Source organism: Coregonus lavaretus (assembly GCF_964263955.1).
Source record: "Coregonus lavaretus genome assembly, chromosome: 32".
Taxonomy (NCBI): Eukaryota; Metazoa; Chordata; class Actinopteri; order Salmoniformes; family Salmonidae; genus Coregonus; species Coregonus lavaretus.
In genome coordinates, this window is record NC_140019.1 from 33,782,389 (window position 1) to 33,807,518 (window position 25,130).

General features: G+C 43.6%; 1 protein-coding gene across 1 annotated transcript; it reads right to left on the reverse strand.

Annotated features, from left to right (window-relative positions):
* LOC311107259 (uncharacterized protein) lies at nucleotides 1-25,130 on the reverse strand (the record flags this gene model as incomplete). Its single annotated transcript, XM_084149739.1, has 8 exons — nucleotides 1-845; nucleotides 2,190-2,380; nucleotides 2,951-3,018; nucleotides 3,114-3,385; nucleotides 4,021-4,153; nucleotides 4,288-4,440; nucleotides 24,422-24,482; nucleotides 25,072-25,130. The coding sequence occupies 8 exons, from the start codon at nucleotides 25,128-25,130 to the stop codon at nucleotides 1-3; spliced, it is 1,782 nt and encodes a 593-aa protein (XP_084005865.1).

Sequence of the window (25,130 nt, forward strand, 5' to 3'; positions counted from 1 at the left end):
CTAAAGTTCTTTACTCTTTTTAGAACATTGGTGTTTCTTAAGCTTGTATGACCGACTGAAACTCTTCCCACACTGGGAGCAGTGGAACGGCTTCTCTCCTGTGTGAATGCGCTGGTGTATCTTTAAATCTCCTGACTGACTGAAACTCTTCCCACACTGGGAGCAGTGGAACGGTTTCTCTCCTGTGTGAATGCGCTGGTGTCTCTTTAAAACTCCTGACCCCCTGAAACTCTTACCACACTGGGAGCAGTGGAACGGCTTCTCTCCTGTGTGAATGCGCTGGTGTCTCTTTAAAACTCCTGACCCCCTGAAACTCTTCCCACACTGGGAGCAGTGGAACGGCTTCTCTCCTGTGTGAATGCGCTGGTGTGTCTTTAAATGTTCTGACCGACTGAAACTCTTCCCACACTGGGAGCAGTGGAACGGCTTCTCTCCTGTGTGAATGCGCTGGTGTGTCTTTAAATTTTCTGACCGACTGAAACCCTTCCCACACTGGGAGCAGTGGAACGGCTTCTCTCCTGTGTGAATGCGCTGGTGTGTCTTTAAATGTTCTGACTGACTGAAGCTCTTCCCACACTGAGAACAGCGGTGTGGTCGTGGCTTGTCCGTCTCTCTCTGTTTCCTGGTGGGAGCTGGATTGGAGGAACCTGATGTGGTTCCATGGTGTTGTGAGCTGCTGGAGGACATGAGATTCTCTGATCTGATCTCTCCATTCCTCAACAGTCTGACATACTCATCATGGTGACATCTCTTTATGTGCTTGAGGAGGAAGATCTGAGAGGTGAAGGAGAACGGACAGCCAGAACACGAGAAGATCTGGAACTGGGACGACTCAGCGTTCACATCTGAGAGAGATGGAGGGGAGAGAGAAAGAGAGAGTAATTAAAATAAGAGAAATGAAGTTCACAAGGTGCATGCATGATCAGTATGATAATACACAACACAAAATATATTTAACATCAATGATGACTTTCAATTGAGAAATGAGTAATAATTATGTAATAGGAGGTTAAAAAAATCAATGTAAGAGGAGTGAACAGAGGAGGATATAAACTCAGCAAAAAAAGAAACATCCCCTTTTCAGGACCCTAAAAATCCAAATAACTTCACAGATCTTCATTGTAAAGGGTTTAAACACTGTTTCCCATGCTTGTTCAATGAACCATAAACAATTACTGAACATGCACCTGTGGAACGGTCGTTAAGACACTAACAGCTTACAGATGGTAGGCAATTGAGGTCACAGTTATGAAAACTTAGGCCTTTCTACTGACTCTGAAAAACACCAAAAGAAAGATGCCCAGGGTCCCTGCTCATCTGCGTGAACGTGCCTAAGGCATGCTACAAAGAGGCATGAGGACTGCAGATGTGGCCAGGGCAATAAATTGCCATGTCCGTACTGTGAGACGCCTAAGACAGCGCTACAGGGAGACAGGACGGACAGCTGATTGTCCTCACAGTGGCAGACCACGTGTAACAACACCTGCACAGGATCGGTACATCCGAACATCACACCTGCGGGACAGGTACAGGATGGCAACAACAACTGCCCGAGTTACACCAGGAACGCACAATCCCTCCATCAGTGCTCAGACTGTCCGCAATAGGTTGAGAGAGGCTGGACTGAGGGCTTGTAGGCCTGTTGTAAGGCAGGTCCTCACCAGACATCACCGGCAACAACATCGCCTATGGGCACAAACCCACCATCGCTGGACCAGACAGGACTGGCAAAAAGTGCTCTTCACTGACGAGTTGCGGTTTTGTCTCACCAGGGGTGATGGTCGGATTCGCGTTTACCGTCGAAGGAATGAGCGTTACACCAAGGCCTGTACTCTAGAGCGGGTTCGATTTGGAGGTGCAGGGTCCGTCATGGTCTGGGGCGGTGTGTCACAGCATCATCGGAAGAGTGGGGTAACATATCACAGCTGAACTGGCAAATCTGGTACAGTCCATGAGGATGAGATGCACTGCAGTACTTAATGCAGCTGGTTGTTCAGTTTATGTCTGTTGTTGAACCTTGTTATGTTCATACAATTATTTACACGTTAAGTTTGCTGAAAATAAACGCAGTTGACAGTGAGAGGGCATTTCTTTTTTTGCTGAGTTTAGTAAGGGCAGTGCTCTTAATGTTCCAGAGGGAGAGAGAGATGGATGAAGAGAGGAGGAAGAGGGGAGAGAGAGTAAAGTACCTTTAGCAGAGCTCTTTTTGTCCCAGAGGTAGTCGAAGACAATGCCCAGGTCTCTGGCGTACTCCTCTCCGTACCAAACCAATAGCTCCTCTCCAATAGCTATAGGCTTACAGCAGCGGTATAGAATCTCTCCTCTGTACTGGAAGGCCACCAGATTCTGTTCTTCTTCTCTACGAGCACAGTTCACATACCTGAGAGAGAGAGAGAGAGAGAGCGCGAGAGAGAGAGAGAGAGAGAGAGACAGAGACAGACAGAGACAGAGAGATACAGAGAGAGACAGAGAGAGTTAATTATGTACAAGAGATATATTTCTTGAGGTTATCAACTATCAAATAGAGTATGAGACAGGTAGGTACAGAGAGAAACAGAAGGAGGAAGAGGACTGAGAGACTTCCTCTGTACTTAGAGAGAAACAGGAGGAAGAGGACTGAGAGACTTCCTCTGTACTTACAAAGAGAAACAGGAGAAGGAAGAGGACTGTGAGACTTCCTCTATACTTAGAGAGAGAAACAGGAGGAGAGAGACAGAGACAGAAACGGGAGGAAGAGGACTGAGAGACTTCCTATCTACTTACATAGAGAAACAGGAGGAGACTGAGGACTGTGAGACTTCCTCTGTACTTACAGAGAGAAACAGGAGGAGGAAGAGGAAGTCTAACAGAAGGAGGAAGAGGACTGTGAGAATTCCTCTGTACTTACAGAGAGAAACAGGAGGAGGAAGAGGACTGTGAGACTTCCTCTGTACTTCACAGTGTTGCTTACCTCATCCAGTTGGAGTGAGTGTCTCTCCCAGCATCAATGTAGTCGTCCCAGTGTTTGCTCTTGTAGATCTGAGGAAAACAACAATTCATATTTACAGTTTTGATCAGGTTGGACAAAATGTAAGCATAGCGCGATGACACACACACACATACACTCCTCTCACCACCCAGGAGTATCCACTCTCCATGGCCTGGTCCTTGTCTGTGATCTCTCCTTCATAAGGTCCATAGTGGGCTCCTGCAGGCACAGTGTTTCCTTGGTTGAATACCCCCAGTCCTGCTTCAGGGATGCCTGATGTCCTGACCTCCAGGCCGGACGGCAGGGTGAGTCTGGCCCTGTCAGGGGCTCCTAGAGGGACAGGGATGTCAGGGACAAAGAGAGCAGGACCATGGAGCTCACACTCCTCCATGAAGAAAGACTTGCAGTCCTCACAGTCTGGGAGAGAGAAAGATGAATAGAACATGTTAAACGTCAGTTATCATGATGATGATGATGAAGACATGCAGAGAGGTAGAGAGAGAGAGAGCCAGAGAAAGGAAAAGAACAAGAGGAACAAACAGGAATGATACATTTCTGGATAAGAGCGTCCGCTAAATGACCAGGCCATAAAATTAAGACACGCCACCCGAAAAATGCGGGTTGATTTAGGTATTGGTGGGTAAGAATGTCTATTTCACCAACCACATTGACTCTACAGTGTGAGCATTACATTCGCAAATAAAAATAGAGTCAAAAGTAAAGTATGAGCACATGTGCGAGTTGTGATTATTTCACTGGTTGAGAGAGAGCGAAAGACTCACAGAGGTAGTGGTCATCTTTGGGGACCTCCTCTTCTGTGTAAGTGATTCTTGGTCTGTCTCTCAGGTTTCTGCCGCGCTTGTATGTGTTCAGCTCTGCTTTCTGCATCTCCAGACACTCTCTCTTAGACAGGCCTGGTACACACACAAAATACACACACACTTAATAGAATGTATTACTCCAGAAACAGTCAATGTGCCTCATCTTTTCTCTCAGACCAAATAAAATCACAATATCAAACTAACAGTCTATTCCTGTCTGTCTCTTGTTACCTGAGGTTGATGGTTTGGAGTACAACAAGGGAGCCCCTCTCTGAGTGACAGCTGGGGTGTCTGCCCCCCTTCCCTGAGTGGATCTCCCTGCCTCCTCTCCACTGGTGCTGGGGGTCACTTCACTCTGACCCTCCTGGAAAGAGACCAGAGGAGAGTTCAAACTGACCACTGGGTCTGTGTGTCATCATCACTTTACCTTTGTTTTGTAGCATCATTAATTAAAATATATTGTGTGTTGTGTTATGTGTATGACAGTAACACACACACCTTGTCTCCTAGCGCCTCCTGTCCTCCACTGTGTGTGTCTGCTGTGCTGCCGTCTCTGAGGAAGGCCACTTCTTCAGTCAGCACCTCCAGGAATGGCTGGGATGGTTCTGTCCTCATATTACTGGGTCCTGCCTCCTCACTGCTGGGGGGCTGCTGAGGACCAAAGGAGGGGGGTTCCAGAGTGTTATGACAAATATCACAATGATGACTAGACAGAGCTGTCAGCCCTCTTCATCTACAGCGTGGCAATTACATACAGCACATGATATACTGTGCTTTCAGAAAGTATTCACACCCCTTGACTATTTCACCATTTTGTGGTGTTTTTTGGTCACTGGCCTACACACGATACCCCATAATGTCAACGTTTTTGAAAATGTTTACAAATTAACGAAAAATGAGAAGCTGAAATGTCTTGAGTCAATAAGTATTCAACAGTTTTCCTATGGCAAGCCTAAATAAGTTCAGGAGTAGAAATGTGCTTAACAACTTACATATTAAGTTGCATGGACTCACTCTGTGTTTAACATGATTTTTGAACGACTACCTCATCTCTGTACCCCACACATACAATTATCTGTAAGGTCCCTCAGTCGAGCAGTGTTCAACTACAAAGACCAGGGATGTCTTCCAATGCCTCGCAAAGAAGGGCACCTATTGGTAGACACCTAAGGTAGGGCACCTAAAACAGACATTGAACATCCCTTTGCGCATGGTGAAGTTATTAATTACACTTTGGATGGTCTATCAATACACCAAGTCACTACAAAGATACAGGCATCCTTCCTAACTCAGTTGCTGGAGAGGAGGGAAACCCCTCAGGGATTTCACCATGAGGTCAATGGTGACTTTAAAACAGTTACAGTTTAATAGCTGTAATAGGAGAAAACTGAGGATGGACCAACAACACTGTACACTGAACAAAAATATAAACGCAACAAGTGTTGGTTCCATGTTTCATGAGCTGAAATAAAAGATCCCAGAAATGTTCTATATACACAAAAAGCTAATTTCTCTAAAATGTTTGGCACAAATTTGTTTACATCCCTCTTAGTGAACATTTCTCCTTTGCCAAGATAATCCATCCACCTGACACGTGTGGCATATCAAGAAGCTGATTAAACAACATGATCATTACACAGGTGCACCTTGTGCTGGGGACAATAAAAGGGCACTCTAAAATGTGCAGTTTTGTCACACAACACAATGACACAGATGTCTCAAGTTTTGAGGGAGCGTGCAATTGGCATGCTGACTGCAGGAATATCCACCAAAACCGTTGCCAGATGCTAATGCCCTCTCAGGCCTACCCTTGGCTGCGCCCCTGCCCAGTCATGTGAAATCCATAGATTAGGGCCTAATCAATGTATTTAAATTGACTGATTTCTTTATATGAACTGTAGCTCAGCAAAATCTTTGAAATTGTTGTATGTTGCGTTCATATTTTATATTACTCCACAATACTAACCTAAATGACAGATTGAAAAATATTACAAAACATGCAACAAGGCACTAAAGTAATACTCCCAAAAATGTGGCAAAGAAATTAACTTTATGTCCTGAATACAAAGCATTATGTTTGGGGCAAACCCAACACAACACATCACTGAGTACCACTATCCATATTTTCAAGCATGGTGGTGGCTGCATCAGGTTATGGGTATACTTGTCATCGGCAAGGACTAGGGAGTTCTTTATGATAAAAAGAAACAGAATAGAGCTAAGCACAGGCAAAATCCTAAAGGAAAACCATGTGCAGTCTGCTTTCCAACAGAGACAAATTCACCTTTCAGCAGGTCAATAGACTAAAACACAAGGCTAAATCTAAACTCAAACAGCGCCGGAAGAAGATGGCTGCCGTTTTACAGCCCTCTAACCAATTGTACTATTATGTGTGTTTTTCCGCGTTATTTGTAATTTATTTTGTACATAATGTTTCTGCCATCGTCTCTTATAACCAAAGAGAGCTTCTGGATATCAGGACAGCGATTACTCACCTTGTATTGGACGAAGACTTTTTCTTCAACGAGGCGTTCGCGAAGGATATTCTACAGACTCCCGACAAGGCCCAGATCCCCGTCATTCGCGTGAGGAAGAGACGGAGATATCGTGGACGCAGATCCGGGTGCCTTGTAAGGATCCGACGGCGAACGAGTAAACTGCCTCTCCCATCAATCCTATTAGCCAACGTTCAAGCTTTTGAGAATAAAATGGACGATTTAAGATTACGGTTATCCTACCAACGGGACATTAAAAACTGTAATATCTTATGTTTCACGGAGTCGTGGCTGAATGACAACAATGACAACATTCAGCTAGCAGGCTATACGCTACATCGGCAGGACAGAACGGCAGACTCCGGTAAGACGAGGGGCGGCGGTCTGTGTATATTTGTAAACAACAGCTGGTGCACAAAATCAAATACTAAGGAAGTCTCAAGGTTTTGCTCGCCTGAGGTAGAGTATCTTATGATAAGCTGTAGACCACACTATTTACCAAGAGAGTTTTCATCTATATTTTTCATAGCTGTCTATTTACCACCACAAACCAATGCTGGCATTAAGATTGCACTGAATGAGTTGTACAAGGCCATTAATCAACAGGAAAACGCTCATCCAGATGCAGCGCTCCTAGTAGCCGGGGACTTTAATGCAGGGAAACTTAAATCCGTTCTACCTCATTTCTACCAGCATGTTAAATGTGCAACCAGAGGGGAAAAAACTCTAGACCACCTTTACTCCACACACAGAGACGCATACAAAGCTCTCCCTCGCCCTCCATTCGGCAAATCTGACCATAACTCTATCCTCCTGATTCCTGCTTATAAGCAAAAACTGAAGCAGGAAGCACCAGTGATTCGGCTAATAAAAAAGTGGTCAGATGACGCAGATGCTAAGCTACAGGACTGTTTTGCTAGCACAGACTGGAACATGTTCCGGGATTCTTCAGACAGCACTGAGGAGTACACCACATCAGTCACTGGCTTCATCAATAAGTGCATCGATGATGTCGTCCCCACAGTGACCGTACGTACATACCCCAACCAGAAGCCATGGATTACAGGAAACATTCGCACTGAGCTAAAGGGTAGAGCTGCCGCTTTCAAGGAACGGGACTCTAACCCGGACGCTTATAAGAAATCCCGCTATGACCTCCGACGAACCATCAAACAGGCAAAGAGTCAATACAGGTCTAAGATTGAATCATACTACACTGGCTCTGACGCTCGTCGGATGTGGCAGGGCTTGAAAACTATTACAGACTACAAAGGGAAGCACAGCCGCGAGCTGCCCAGTGACACAAGCCTACCAGACGAGCTAAACCACTTCTATGCTCGCTTCGAGGCAAGCAACACTGAAGCATGCATGAGAGCACCAGCTGTTCCGGACGACTATGTGATCACGCTCTCCGTAGCCGATGTGAGTAAGACTTTTAAGCAGGTCAACATTCACAAGGCCGCAGGGCCAGACGGATTACCAGGACGTGTACTCCGAGCATGTGCTGACCAACTGGCAAGTGTCTTCACTGACATTTTCAACATGTCCCTGACTGAGTCTGTAATACCAACATGTTTCAAGCAGACCACCATAGTCCCCGTGCCCAAGAACTCTAAGATAACCTGCCTAAATGACTACCGACCCGTAGCACTGACGTCTGTAGTCATGAAGTGCTTTGAAAGACTGGTCATGGCTCACATCAACAGCATAATCCCAGAAACCCTAGACCCACTCCAATTTGCATACCGCCCCAACAGATCCACAGATGATGCAATCTCTATCGCACTCCACACTGCCCTTTCCCACCTGGACAAGAGGAACACCTACGTGAGAATGCTATTCATTGACTACAGCTCAGCATTCAACACCATAGTGCCCTCTAAGCTCATCACTAAGCTAAGGATCCTGGGACTAAACACCTCCCTCTGCAACTGGATCCTGGACTTCCTGACGGGCCGCCCCCAGGTGGTAAGGGTAGGTAACAACACATCTGCCACACTGATCCTCAACACGGGGGCCCCTCAGGGGTGCGTGCTCAGTCCCCTCCTGTACTCTCTGTTCACCCATGACTGCATGGCCAGGCACGACTCCAACACCATCATTAAGTTTGCCGACGACACAACAGTGGTAGGCCTGATCACCGACAACGATGAGACAGCCTATAGGGAGGAGGTCAGAGATCTGGCCGTGTGGTGCCAGGACAACAACCTCTCCCTCAACGTGACCAAGACAAAGGAGATGATTGTGGACTACAGGAAAAAAAAGAGGACTGAGCACGCCCCCATTCTCATCGACGGGGCTGGAGTGGAACAGGTTGAGAGCTTCAAGTTCCTTGGTGTCCACATCACCAACGAACTATCATGGTCCAAACACACCAAGACAGTCGTGAAGAGGGCACGACAAAGCCTATTCCCCCTCAGGAGACTAAAAAGATTTGGCATGGGTCCTCAGATCCTCAAAAAATTCTACAGCTGCACCATCGAGAGCATCCTGACTGGTTGCATCACCGCCTGGTATGGCAACTGCTTGGCCTCTGACCGCAAGGCACTACAGAGGGTAGTGCGTACGGCCCAGTACATCACTGGGGCAAAGCTCCCTGCCATCCAGGACCTCTATACCAGGCGGTGTCAGAGGAAGGCCCTCAAAATTGTCAAAGATTCCAGTCACCCTAGTCATAGACTGTTCTCTCTGCTACCGCACGGCAAGCGGTACCGGAGTGCCAAGTCTAGGTCCAAAAGACTTCTCAACAGCTTCTACCCCCAAGCCATAAGACTCCTGAACAGCTAAACATGGCTACCCGGACTATTTGCACTGCCCCCCCACCCCATCCTTTTTACGCTGCTGCTACTCTGTTAAGTATTTATGCATAGTCACTTTAACTCTACCCACATGTACATACTACCTCAACTAGCCGGTGCCCCCGCACATTGACTATGCAACGGTACCCCCCTGTATATATAGCCTCCCTACTGTCACTTTATTTTATTGTATATATAGCCTCCCTACTGTCACTTTATTTTACTTCTGCTCTTTTTTTCTCAACACTTTTTTGTTGTTGTTTTATTCTTACTTTTTTGTTTAAAATAAATGCACTGTTGGTTAAGGGCTGTAAGTAAGCATTTCACTGTAATGTCTGCACCTGTTGTATTCGGCGCATGTGACCAATACAATTTGATTTGATTTGATTTAAACTGGAGTTGCTTACCAAGACGACATTGAATGTTCCTGAGTGGCCTAGTTACAGTTTTGACTTAAATCGACTTGAAAAGAGCTGTCTAGCAATGATCAACAATCAACTTGATAGAGCTTGAATAATTTTTTTAAGAATAATGTGCAAATATTGTACAATCCAGGTGTGCAAAGCTCTTAGAGACTCACAGCTGTAATCGTTGCCAAAGTTGATTCTAACATGTGATGAATCAGGTGTGTGAATACTTATGTAAATAGAATATTTCTGTATTTCCTTTTCAATAAATTTGCTAACATTTCTAAAAACATGTTTTCACTTTGTCATTAAGGGATATTGTGTGTAGATGGGTGAGAAAAAAATATATTGAATACATTTTGAATTAAGGCTCTAACCCAATAAAATGTGGAATAAGTCAAGGGGTATGAATACTTTCTGAAGGCATCATCATTTAATTAATTGGTTCACACTTCATAGCTCCAGTCCTTGAGAGCACAAGTATCTGCTAGTGTAGTGCTGAAGAGAAACAAAACCCCCCCAGATGTATAATATGCACCTGTGAAGGTATTTTAAAAAACACTTACCTGTGCAGGTATTTAAAAAAAGATTTACCTGTACTGTAGGTGTGGCAGATGTGGCAGATTTGTCAAGCTGAGAGACTCCCTGAGACGCTGCTGGTCTCCTGGTTGGGGGTCGGATGCTCCGTGGTGCTGTGAGGACAGATTCATATAAGCCCTACCTGGCTACTATGACTTCTTCTATTAGGGACGTCAAACGTTCAGTCTGCTGCACAGACCCTATGGACGCTCTAGTCTAAAGCGCCTGGTTAAATTGTGCTTAGGAATTATTTATTTTTGTATCTCTAAATGGTTAAACTAGTGAGATATCTGTGATTATTTTAAGAAATCTGTGAGTTTGCTTCATTTACTATCATCCTAACATAAGATATTGAATGATTTTGCCATATCTAATTAATGTATATTACACTACTTTCCATGAAGAGGACAGTATATGTTACTACTTTATACAACCACATCGAATTGGGGGGAATTACATGCCTTTTTTACCTCAGATTAGTGATGTTAGTATAAATATTTATAGTCAACACGATGACAAAAGATCAATTACTTAAAACAGATTAATATCTTTGGTTTTGTTATACGCACTGGGGTTCACTATCATTTTCTTTCTCAAATGGCACCAACAATTCGGAGCGGCCACACCAATTCAAAATCTAGATAGAAGCTTTATAAAAGTTCTCATCTAACCAACCATGTATATATTTTTGGAGACATTTTGCAGACACTCTTATCCAGAGCGACTTCAACAGATTTTTCACCTAGTCTGCTTGGGGATTTGAACTAGCAACCTTTCAGTTACTGGCCCAATGCTCTTAACAGCTAGGCTACCTGCCAAGTTTCCGTGTGGCCTTTGAATAGTGTTCGTTTTAACAGTGCTACAACCCAAGCGTTTGCCCCTTTTTCTATTGATTACAGCGTGATATCGATGGAAGTGATTAACAAAAAAAAGCATTGCGTTACACTTACCGTGTTGGCAAACCACTTGAATCAAAATGCAACACTTCAAAATGTAGCTAGCTGTCTTCTACAAATTATCTAACCAGTGATTCCCACGTTATTCCTAGATTCTGTGTGGTTTTTGAGCTGTTATTTTTAACAGGACGTGCAACCTCATCTCCCTGTGATAATCGATGAGTGATTGACAGAACAGTGTTGCGTTTCTCTTTCTGTTTTGGTGACCCCCATATCAAAATGAAACATTCTAAAATATAGCTGAATGTGTTCTGCAGGTTGTCTTCTAACCAGTGATGTAAAAATATCTCCAGCTCCATGTGGTTTTTGAGTTGTGGTAGTTTCCACAGAGCATATCTCCCTTCCCCCACCCCCCATATCGATGAGTAATTTATTGCCACTTGTCAAAACAACAGGGGTTTTGGTGCGTGTGCAGTTTATTAGCTGCTTGTTTAAAACAATACAAGTAACATGATTACTATTGTTGTAAATGTATGTGTAGATAGTAAAGTTTATGTTTTCAATATATCACAAACTGTGTTTTGATATTGGGCCATTTCTCAATATGTCTTGTCAACAGGAAGCAGCAACAGCATCATTTTAAATTTAAGTTTTAGTAATATAAATGCTGAATGAGTCCAAAAACATGCTCTATTTAATTTAATTTCATGATATACCAGATATCAACAAAATGGGTTTGCCCTAAACGTAACACAGACCATTTCACTTATTTTAGCATACCTTCCACTCCTTTAGCCCTACCAGTCTACTAGCCTGGTGGTATCTGGGTAGGTCCTACCAGTCTACTAGCCTAGTGGTATCTGGGTAGGTCCTACCAGTCTACTAGCCTAGTGGTATCTGGGTAGGTCCTACCAGTCTACTGGGATGTAGCTCAGTTGATAGAGCATGGTGTTTGCAATGCCAGGGTTGTTGGTTCGATTCCCACGGGGGGCCAGTATAAAAAAAATATATATATATATGTATTCACTAACTGTAAGTCGCTCTGGATAAGAGTGTCTGCTAAATGACTAAAATGTAATGTAAATACCAGTCTGCTAGCCTAGTGGTATCTGGGTAGGTCCTACCAGTCTACTAGCCTAGTGGTATCTGGGTAGGTCCTACCAGTCTACTAGCCTAGTGGTATCTGGGTAGGTCCTACCAGTCTACTAGCCTAGTGGTATCTGGGTAGGTCCTACCAGTCTACTAGCCTAGTGGTATCTGGGTAGGTCCTACCAGTCTACTAGCCTGGTGGTATCTGGGTAGGTCCTACCAGTCTGCTAGCCTAGTGGTATCTGGGTAGGTCCTACCAGTCTACTAGCCTAGTGGTATCTGGGTAGGTCCTACCAGTCTACTAGCCTGGTGGTATCTGGGTAGGTCCTACCAGTCTACTAGCCTAGTGGTATCTGGGTAGGTCCTACCAGTCTACTAGCCTAGTGGTATCTGGGTAGGTCCTACCAGTCTACTAGCCTAGTGGTATCTGGGTAGGTCCTACCAGTCTACTAGCCTAGTGGTATCTGGGTAGGTCCTACCAGTCTACTAGCCTAGTGGTATCTGGGTAGGTCCTACCAGTCTACTAGCCTAGTGGTATCTGGGTAGGTCCTACCAGTCTACTAGCCTAGTGGTATCTGGGTAGGTCCTACCAGTCTACTAGCCTGGTGGTATCTGGGTAGGTCCTACCAGTCTGCTAGCCTAGTGGTATCTGGGTAGGTCCTACCAGTCTCCTAGCCTAGTGGTATCTGGGTAGGTCCTACCAGTCTACTAGCCTAGTGGTATCTGGGTAGGTCCTACCAGTCTACTAGCCTGGTGGTATCTGGGTAGGCCCTACCAGTCTACTAGCCTGGGGGTATCTGGGTAGGTCCTACCAGTCTACTAGCTTAGTGGTATCTGGGTAGGTCCTACCAGTCTACTAGCCTAGTGGTATCTGGGTAGGTCCTACCAGTCTACTAGCCTGGTGGTATCTGGGTAGGTCCTATCGTTCTACTAGCCTGGTGGTATCTGGGTAGGTCCTACCAGTCTACTAGCCCGGTGGTGTCTGGGTAGGTCCTATCGTTCTACTAGCCTGGTGGTATCTGGGTAGGTCCTATCGTTCTACTATCACGATACTTCTTATAACATCCTAATTTACTACTACTGCTCTACCTGGTGGGCATCTCTCCAGTCGAGGGGTCCACTCATCCTCCTCGGAGTCGCTGGGTGCGAGAAGCGGAGCAGTGTTTACCATTTTAGGTCTGCCTCTCCTCATAAACGCAGGTACCGGGGAGTTCAGCCCTGAGGGACACATTAGCACACACAGTAGAAACACTCTGCTCTATACAACACACACAGTAGAGACATGGCGCAATACAGGAGTAAAAAATATATAATAATAACAGTGATGAATCTAAAATCACAGACAGAAGGGGTAAACCAGACACATCACAGGGGCTATAACGATGAAGCGTCTGTTTAGAACGTTCTCACCACCAAATATGGTAGTGAGAGGAAGTCCAGTCTAGAGGGAGAGGATTGAATTAGGTGAAACTGGGCCCACATTCTGCTCATTGTCTCATCGATGAAACATCTGATCTCAATAAATGTTTCTGTTCCCAAATCTAGAATCTGTTACAAACACAGTGCACTAAGTTGAATAGACTTGACGCTTTGGCAAAAAAAAAAAAATGCATTGTTTAGAAGGAGTGCAAATTGTAATTGAGTTTGTACACACCCATAATTCACAGAGGAGGCGTTCCCTAACGGAAATATGCAAATACATGCTACAACAAGCCAATAGGATCTCGCTAGCTCTTGCTTGGCTTTGCCCACCTCCTTGCTTGTTCTGCCCACTATGCTCAGGGTTGCCATGTTTTCCCGCTAAATTGGTCTACTTTTAAAACTATGTCGCAGGTGAAAATGTATTGGCTGCGGGTTGCAGGTTTTTGGGCTACTTCTAAATTGCACCACGGCCACGATGGCATTTCTCTCTCAAGGTAATTTTTTTGTTTAAATATATTCATTGTGACCTGCTGCTGCTGACTATCAGGCAGTGAGGCAGGCTGTTACTGGTGAGTGAGTGAGTGAGTGAGTGAGTGAGTGAGTGAGTGAGTGAGTGAGTGAGTGAGTGAGTGAGTGAGTGAGGAGGGGGAGGGCCAGAGGGGTGTGTGTGTTGAGAGCACTGGTTGACAGAGTGCTGCAGCAGGCAGCGGAGTCACAGAGACGGACATCGTGACAGCTTTTTACCAGTTGCAGGCAGGCTATTTAGATTGGTCATTATGGAGACACCTATTTCCCAAAAACATATTAGCGCGCTAGAACTGATATAAAGGCGACAAAGCACTGGAAAACGACTTTAGGCACACTAGAGCGCTTTAGATACATTTGCTCAGAGGTGGTTTCAAGTAAAATGCATTCTAATGTCGACTTTTCTTATGGAAAATCGTATCAAGAGAAGTTAAGTGTTTTACGCCTTCTCAGTTCTTCGGTCTTGAGCGCTGCACAAGTGGAAATTTGAAATGGAAATGATGGAAATCCCTCCAATCCTTCTGTAATGGGAAAAAGTCCACAATGAAACTGTGGAGAATGATATATTTGCATCTGTTGGCCATCAAGAAGGCTATTCATTTCGATGCCATTGTAGGCTACTGTAGCCTACCATTTGATACAATAAATAAACTCAGCAAAAAAAGAAACATCCCCTTTTCAGGACCCTGTCTTTAAAAGGTAATTAGTAAAAATCCAAATAACTTCACAGATCTTCATTGTAAAGGGTTTAAACACTGTTTCCCATGCTTGTTCAATGAAGCATAAACAATTACTGAACATACACCTGTGGAACGGTCGTTAAGACACTAACAGCTTACAGACGGTAGGAAATTGAGGTCACGGTTATGAAAACTTAGGCCTTTCTACTGACTCTGAAAAAACCCAAAAGAAAGATGCCCAGGGTCCCTGCTCATCTGCGTGAACGTGCCTAAGGCATGCTACAAAGAGGCATGAGGACTGCAGATGTGGCCAGGGCAATAAATTGCCATGTCCGTACTGTGAGACGCCTAAGACAGCGCTACAGGGAGACAGGACGGACAGCTGATTGTCCTCACAGTGGCAGACCACGTGTAACAACACCTGCACAGGATCGGTACATCCGAACATCACACCTGCGGGACAGGTACAGGATGGCAACAACAACTGCCCGAGTTACACCAGGAACGCACAATCCCTCCATCAGTGCTCAGACTGTCCGCAATAGGTTGAGAGAGGCTGGACTGAGGGCTTGTAGGCCTGTTGTAAGGCAGGTCCTCACCAGACATCACCGGCAACAACGTCGCCTATGGGCACAAACCCACCGTCGCTGGACCAGACAGGACTGGCAAAAAGTGCTCTTCACTGACGAGTCGCGGTTTTGTCTCACCAGGGGTGATGGTCGGATTCGCGTTTATCGTCGAAGGAATGAGCGTTACACCAAGGCCTGTACTCTAGAGCGGGATCGATTTGGAGGTGCAGGGTCCGTCATGGTCTGGGTCGGTGTGTCACAGCATCATCGGAAGAGTGGGATAACATATCACAGCAAGAACTGGCAAATCTGGTGCAGTCCATGAGGAGGAGATGCACTGCAGTACTTAATGCAGCTGGTGGCCACACCAGATACTGACTGTTACTTTTGATTTTGACCCCCCCTTTGTTCAGGGACACATAATTCCATGTATGTTAGTCACATGTCGGTCGAACTTGTTCAGTTCATGTCTCAGTTGTTGAATCTTGTTATGTTCATACAAATATTTACACATGTTAAAAATGTTTGCTGAAAATAAACGCAGTTGACAGTGAGAGGGCGTTTCTTTTTTTGCTGAGTTTATGTTGAAATGACGATATCACTGGAGTAATACCAAATCAATTTGTGCCACTTGTGTAGCCTACCTGGAGCTGGCAAATGGATAGATAATAAATATTCTATAACTTCAGTTTGTTGTAGCCTTGTGTTATTATGCAATTATTAATGGCCATGTTTAGTTAATTACATTTGAAGTTATCAATTGTGACCATGGTTACAGCTCTTTCGCAAATGTATCAATCTCCACATTTAATGTCAGTTTCATTGTGGACTTTTCCCTGAAATTAGATGTTGGCTATAGGCTACCTGCATCTAGCTCAGCAAACCATGGCAACATTGAATTGCAATTATAAACCAGATTTTTGTCAGCAGCCTATGCCTATTGAAATAACAAGTAAATCTTGCAAATATGCCATTTATAACGGTTTATAGTCTTAACATCTGGCACATATTAACAGCACAATTGCCAGGAAATAGCCTAACATTCATTTTTTGAAATTCGTCTAAGTGTTTCTTGCACAGATTTCGAGATCCTATGTCCAACTTCATCACTCAAACTCTCCTGTCGGATTTATCTATAGTTGTGCACATGAGCAAATGGGATTTATTTCCATTCATAAACTGGGTGGTTCAAGCCCTGAATGCTGATTGGTTGACAGCCGTGGTATATCAGACCACATACCACAGGTATGACAAAACATTTATTTTTACTGCTCTAATTACGTTGGTAACCAGTTTATTATAGCAATAAGGCACCTCAGGGGTTTGTGGTATATGGCCAATATACCACGGCTACGGGCTGTATCCAGGCACTCTAAGTTGTGTTGTGCTTTAGAACAGCCCTTAGCCGTGGTATATTGGCCATATACCACAAAACCTTAGGCCTTATTGCTTAATTATAAACTTGGTGGTTTGAGCCTTGAATGCTGATTTGTTGAAAGCCGTGGTATATCATCAGACTGTGTACCAAGGGTATGATAAAAACATATTTTTTTTACTGTTTTTTTACTAATTACTTTGGTAACAAGTTTATAATAGCATTAATATTGTATACAGACAGCTGCCGGAGCCAGTTCCCAGGGCACCACCTGGTCAAATATGCTGCTGACACTGCTTTGGTCAGTCTCCTCGAAGGGGATGAGACCAAGCACGGACAGGCTCTGTATGACTTTACTGTCTGGTGCGAGTCATCCCATCTAAAATTAAACACATAAAAAACAAAGGATATGGTGATTGACTTTCGAAGGAACACTACCATGTACACACCATCACTTATAGAAGGTGAGCCCATCGAAATAGTGGAGGAGTAAAAATACCTTAGGCTAGTCATTGACAACAAGCTGTCCTGGGATCAGTGTCCTGACACTACTTTTAAGAAAGGCCAACAGACTGTATTTCCTATGGAAACTGCACTTTTGTTTATGTTGATCTAACCATCATAGTTATCTTTTATAAACCATGAATTGAGAGCATTCTGTTCTACTGCTTGACCTGCTAGTTTGGGAATATCAACATTGCACAGAAAAATAGATTGGGCAAGATAGTCAAATCAAATCAAATGTTATTGGTCGCACACACGTTTAGCAGATGTTATTGCGGGTGTAGCAAAAAACGCTTGCGTTCCTAGCACCAACAGTGCAGTAATATCTAACAATAGACACAAATTTAAAAGTAAAATAATGGAATTAGAAATATATAAATATTAGGTTGAGCAATGTCGGAGTATCAATATACAGTATATACAGTACCAGTCAAAAGTTTGTGGACACACCTACTCATTCAAGGGTTTTCTTTATTTTTATGATATAGTAACAAATCAAAATATATTTATTGATGACAGCTTTGCACATGCTTGGCATTCTCTCAACCAGCTTCATGAGGTAGTCACCTGGAATGCATTTCAATTAACAGGAATTGATTTCCTTCTTAATGCGTTTGAACCAATCAGTTGTGGTGTGACAAGGTAGGGGTGGTATACAGAAGATAGCCCTATTTGGTAAAATACCATGTCCATATTATGGCAAGAGCAGCTCAAATAAGCAAAGAGAAACGACAGTCCATTACTTTAAGACATGAAGGTCAGTCAAGTTTCATGAAGTGCAGCCGCAAAAACCATCAAGCGCTGTGATGAAACTGGCTCTCACGAGGACCGCCACAGGAATGGAAGACCCAGAGTTACCTCTGCTGCAGATAAGTTAATTAGAGTTACCAGCCTCAGAAATTGCAGCCCAAATAAATGATTCACAGAGTTCAAGTAACAGACACATCTCAACATCAACTGTTCAGAGGAGGCTGCGTGAATCAGGCCTTATTAAAGGATACCAATAATAAGAAGAGACTTGCTTGGGCCAAGAAACACGAGCAATGGACATTAGACCGGTGGAAATCTGTCCTTTGGTCTGATGAGTCCAAATTTGAGATTTTTAGTTCCGTGTCTTCGTGAGACGCAGAGTAGGTGAACAGATGATCTCCGCATGTGTGGTTCCCACCGTGAAGCATGGAGGAGGAGGAGGAGGAGGTGTGATGGTGTTATGCTGGTGACACTGTGATTTATTTAGAATTCAAGGCACACTTAACCAGCATGGCTACCACAGCATTCTGCAGCGATACGCCATCCCATCTGGTTTGCGCTTAGTGAGACTATAATTTGTTTTTCAACAGGACAACGACCCAACACGCCTCCAGGCTGTTGAAGGGCTATTTGACCAAGCAGGAGAGTGATGGAGTGCTGCATCAGATGACCTGGCCTCCACAAACACCCGACCTCAACCCAATTGAGATGGTTTGGGATGAGTTGGACCGCAGAGTGAAGGAAAAGCAGCCAACAAGTGCTCAGCATATGTGGGAACTCCTTTGAAAAGCATTCCAGGAGAAGCTGGTTGAGAGAATGCCAAGAGTGTGCAAAGCCATCATCAAGGCAAAGGGTGGCTACTTTGAAGAATCTCAAATATAAAATATATTTTTATATGTTTAACACTTTTTTGGTTACTACATGATTCCATATGTGTTATTTCATAGTTTTGATGTCTTCACTATTATTCTACAATGTAGAAAATAGTACAAATAACCCTTGAATGAGTAGGTGTGTCCAAACTTTTGACTGGTACTGTATATATGTGATGGGTGTATAGACATTATGGACAGTATGTGGATAGAATATATAGTATATCTGAAGACTACGTGGATAGAATAGGATAGTCAGGACTCGCAGAAAAATCATGGGGCAGCAACAGCAAGAACTGTCATCTCTCTGCCTGGGCAGAGCCCTCAAGAAGGCAAATAAAATAGCGGTTGACTCTTCCCACCCACTCCACCCTGAATTCCAGCTCCTGGCCACAGGTACTCATTTATTCCGAATGCAATTCTGCAACTTAACAAAATGTTGGACTAATTACCCTTTATCACTTGCACTTTAACTATGAAATTGCACTTACCCAGCCTACTTCATTGTAAACATCCTTTGCTATTTAAAAAAGTATACTTTTTTATATGTGAATTGCCTCTGAGGACATTCACGATTTCTGAATCTGAATAAGGTACCTCCGGGGTTTGTGGTATATGTCCATGTAGAAATGGCGCTGACAGAGAGGGCTGCCTCGCTTCTTGTACTTAGGAAACTTTGCAGTATTTTGTTTTTTATGTATTATTTCTTACATCGTTAGCTCAGAAAACCTTAAGTGTTATTACATACAGCCGGGAAGAACTATTGGATATCAGAGCAGCATCAACTTACCAACACTACGACCAGGAATACAACTTTCCCTAAGCGGATCCTTTGTCCGCACCAACCAGGGCATTGGAACTGATTCCAGATGCCGACCTAAAACAACGCCGCGGGATGAGAGGCGCGCACAACGCCCATCACTTCAGAGTATATTATTTGCTAATGTCCAGTCCCTAGATAACAAAGTGGACGAGATCAGGGCAAGGGTTGCTTTCCAGAGAGACATCAGGGATTGTAACATACTGTTTCACGGAAACATGGCTCTCTCGGGATATACTGTCCCCGTCCATACAGTCATCTGGGTTCTCAGTACATCGCGCCGACAGGAATAAACATCTCTCCGGGAAGAAGAAGGGTGGGGGGGTTTGTTTCATGATTAGCGACTCATGGTGTAATTCTCATTTTGTTCACCTGACCTAGAATTCCTCACAATCAAATGCCGACGTATTATCTCCCAAGATAATTCTCTTTGGTTATTGTTACAGCCGTGTATATCCCTCCTCAAGCAGATACCACGATGACCCTCAAGGAACTTCAATGGACTTTACGCAAACAGGAAACCATATATCCTGAGGCTGCATTTATTGTAGCTGGGGATTTTAACAAAGCAAATTTGAGAAAAAGGCTACTTAAATTCTATCAGCATATTGACTGTGGCACTCGGCTGGAAGAACACTAGCTCACTGCTACACTAATTTCCGCAATGCATACAACGCCCTCCCCGGACCTCCTTCCGGCAAATCTGACCACGACTCCATTTTTCTCCTCCCATTCCTATACACAGAAACTCAAACAGGAAGCACCCGTGCTAAGGACTATTGAACACTGGTCTGACCAATCAGAATCCACGCTTCAAGATTGTTTTGATCACGCGGACTGGGATATGTTCCGGGTAGCCTCTGAGAATAAATAGACGTACACTTGAAGTCGGAAGTTTACATACACCTTAGCCAAATACATGTAACTATTTTTTTCACAATTCCTGACATTTAATCCTAGTAAAAATTCCCAGTTTTAGGTCAGTTAGGATCACCACTTTATTGCAAGAATGTGAAATGTCAGAATAATAGTAGACAGAATGATTTATTTAAGCTTTTATTTATTTCATCACATTCCCAGTGGGTCGGAAGTTTACATACACTCAATTAGTATTTGGTAGCATTGCCTTTAAATTGTTTAACTTGGGTCAAACGTTTCAGGTAGCCTTCTACAAGCTTCCCACAATAAGTTGGTGAATTTTGCCCCATTCCTCCTGACAGAGCTGGTGTAACTGAGTCAGGTTTGTAGGCCTCCTTGCTCGCACACGTTTTTTCAGTTCTGCCCACAAATGTTCTATAGGATTGAGGTCAAGGCTTTGTGATGGCCACTCCAATACCTTGACTTTGTTGTCCTTAAGCCATTTTGCCACAACTTTGGAAGTATGCTTGGGGTCATTGTCCATTTGGAAGAGCCATTTGCGACCAAGCTTTAACTTCCTGACTGATGTCTAGAGATGTTGCTTCAATATATCCACATAACTTTCCTTCCTCATGATGCCATCTATTTTGTGAAGTGCACCAGTCCCTCCTGCAGCAAAGCACCCCCACAGCATGATGCTGCCACCCCCTTGCTTCACGGTTGGGATGTTGTTTTTCAGCTTGCAAGGTACCCCCTTTTTCCTCCAAACATAACGATGGCTACCCGGACTATTTGCACTGCCCCCCACCCCCACTTTTTATGCTGCTGCTACTCTGTTCATTATTTATGCATAGTCACTTTAACTCTACCCACATGTACATATTACTTCAACTACCTCAACTAGCCGGTGCCCCCGCACATTGACTCTGCACTGGTACCCCCCTGTATATATAGCCTCCCTACTGTTATTTTATTTTACTTCTGCTCTTTTTTTCTCAACACTTTTTTGTTGTTGTTTTATTTTACTTTTTTATTAAAAATAAATGCACTGTTGGTTAAGGGCTGTAAGTAAGCATTTCACTGTAATGTCTGCACCTGTTGTACTCGGCGCATGTGGCCAATACAATTTGATTTGATTTGGTCAAACAGTTCCATTTTTGTTTCGTCAGACCAGAGGACATTTCTCCAAAAAGTACGATCTTCGTCCCCATGTGCAGTTGCAAACTGTAGTCTGGCGTTTTTATGGCAGGTCCTTTGCTGTTGTTCTGGAATTTATTTGCACTTTCCGCACCAAAGTACGTTCATCTCTAGGAGATAGAACGCGTCTCCTTCCTGAGCGGTATGACGGCTGCGTGGTCCCATGGTGTTTATACTTGCGTACTATTGTTTGTACAGATGAACGTGGTACCTTTAGGCATTTGGAAAATGCTCCCAAGGATGAACCAGACTTGTGGAGGTCTACCATTTTTTCCCCCGAGGTCTTGGCTGATTTCTTTTGATTTTCCCATGATGTCAAGCAAAGAGGCACTGAGTTTGAAGGTAGGCCTTGAAATACATCCACAGGTACACCTCCAATTGACTCAAATGATGTCAATTAGCCCATCAGAAGCTTCTAAAGCCATGACATCATTTTCTGGAATTTTCCAAGATGTTTAAAGGCACAGTCAACTTCGTGTATGTAAACTTCTGACCCACTGGAATTGTGATACAGTGAATTATAAGTGAAATAATCTGTCTGTAAACAATTGTTGGAAAAATTACTTGTGTCATGCACAAAGTAAATGTCCTAACCAACTTGCCAAAACTATAGTTTGTTAACAAGAAATTTGCGGAGTGGTTGAAAAACAAGTTTTAATGACTCCAACCTAAGTGTATGTAAACTTCCGACTTATTTGATTTTTGATATACCACGGCTAAGGGATACGTCCTAAGAACAGCCGTGGTATATTGGCCATATAACACACCTCCTTGGGCCTTATTGCTTAATCATAGCAGTCAAAACAAGTTAAATCAACATCCATTGATGAAAAATGATCTGGCCAGTTTAATAAGGGCAAATTCTATTTTCTCTTGCGATCTATTTTTAAGCTCACAATAACTATTATTTAAATGGAAACCTAATTTTCTTCTTAGCCTATGTCGATACATATTACGTCGATATTCCTTCATAATTCGCTCGATAACATTATGGAAAAACATTTTTGGCCTGCTATTCAGCCCTTGTGGGCGGGGTTTGAGTGGTCATTGGGCTAGAAATTTCAGCTAGACCTGGCAACCCTATGCGTCATTTGCTCCCACTTTAAACAACACAGATTAACTATCGTGGGTTAAGTTATAAATATCTTTACAAAATTGTCATTTTGTCACTGTTCAGCTACATCTGGGACACTTACCTATAGTAAGCATAGCCAGGTGGTTCCTCTTCAAGTTTCTGTACCGAACTTTCTCACATTTCACTAGATGGGTCCATTCCATCTTTGAGAAATAGGTCTTCAGATCATCGAAATCATCCTAGTGGGAGTGTGCAGGTGTAGCTATAATGTTGGCTCAGGTACAAATGGCACAAGCAGAAATCACCTGAACATATAATAATATAATATAATATAATATGCCATTTAGCAGACGCTTTTATCCAAAGCGACTTACAGTCATGCGTGCATACATTTTTGTGTATGGGTGGTCCCAGGGATCGAACCCACTACCCTGGCGTTACAAGCGCCGTGCTCTACCAGCTGAGCTACAGAGGACCACCATATCAGATACAGTAGCTACCTAGATAGATAGATGGCTAAATTCTACCTCTCCATCTTAAGTGGTCCCATCTAGAGGTTGACATGGGAGTGAAAATGAATTCCTGTCCCATCTTGTCCTGTAATTTGTTTTCCTGTGCTGTCCTGATCCCGCAACAGTTCTATATCCCTGGAATATTACTGTCCCTTCCCGATAAAAATCACTCCCATCCCGTTGCGTGCAGAAATATGTAGGCTATTGTGTTTGTTTAGGAAGTATTTACAATAATTTCAGTAATGCAATATGCAACTGTGACATGTGGTTGTCTTACTTATTTTAGTTAAATGCACTGACTGTAGGCCTAAGTCTTATTCTATCAATGACCTAAATATAGATCGATTAAGGCTGGAGGATGAGGACAGAGACCCCAGCAGGATGGTCTGCTCAGCACAGGCATAAAACTGTAGCCTACAGCTGAGCACTGCGCACATATTAACATTGACAAGGCATTGACATTTACAACATGATCATCAAATATGTATAACCTGAGCGGCAGTACTGCATAAGTCAATCAAAAATGTTTTCACTCTTCACCTCAGATGGCACGGTTTAGTTAAATACTCGAACAATTGGGATTGACAGTAAAGTTGTTGGGAGTTGAGCAGCTACAGTATGCCCGCTCTCAGGTTCGTAGCCTATTTGATTAAACCGCAGAATGTTTTACAAGCCATGTACTTCGTTCCTTTGTTGTCAAAGACAACTGAACTCCATCAAATTGAGCTAAAACATCTATCCTTGGGTTTAATGTTAATGTTAGTGATGGGTCCTTGGCTGCAACTGATGTAGGTTGGCAATTGAGGCAGCCTAGTAACTACAGAAGCTACAACTGGACCTAACAGAGAGCGAACTGGGAGAGGAGAAATTACAATTTATTTTGTTATCGATTTCTATTAAGTAAACTATATTAGGCCTAGCCTATATTGTTGGTTTTCTTTTATGAAATGCTACATACATTACATATTTCCTCCCAAAATAGTTTAACACTATTCCTGTACTGACCTTTATTGTGGACTGTTTGATACTGTCCCATCCTGTCCCGAACTTCACTCTAGAATTTGACTCCCATTCCTGACAGACTCCTGCGGGACCCGCAAGACCCATGGGAGTCCTGTTCCCCTGTCCTCTAGTCCCATCATCAGTATCTTTGTCTATGCTAGTTAGCTACTGTTAGCTGATAAACTTTCTAGGCATTTCTCAACTCACCTCTTCCGAAGAACTCATTTTAGCTGTCTTCCCTCGAAGTTCTTTGCCCCTGAACTTGTAGCTACAAGTGCGAAATATAGGAAAATAGTTAATATCATTATCAAGTGTTAATTTGTCAGCAGGTAGCTAATTTGACTATTTTGGTTAACTAGCTAACGTTAGCGTTAGTCTTTTAGCTAGCTAGCTACCACTAGCTAGGTACATATATAGTAGTTAACACAGTAACGTTCGCTAGCTAGCTACATTACAGCACTGTACTTCTGTAATTTAGCGCTGCAAACTTGTTTATGGTAACGTAGCTAACGTTAGCTACTGTACATTACCGAGCTAACAAATTATTCTCAATATAGCTAATAACATAGCAATATTTTACTATTTATAGCCTGGTATTCTAGCTAGCTAAATTACCTGCCTTTTGAAACCATTGTTTGGAAAAACGAGCCAATATAATCCGACCATCCACAGTTCAGTCACTCCAAACTGAGGTAAATTTCGCGAGCAATTGAACAAGCCCACTGGTCCGCGAGACAACTTCTGGCGCCAAACAAAGCCCACTGGTCCGCGAGACAACTTCTGGCGCCAAACATACAACGGCGGGAAAGAGGGTGGAAAATCACTGACTGAACTCTCTCTGCCCAGTTGCCACTTGCCAGTGTTGCTGTTGTTGTCTGCCCATGGTGCTGACAGTCCAGCCAGTCTGTCTCTTCAT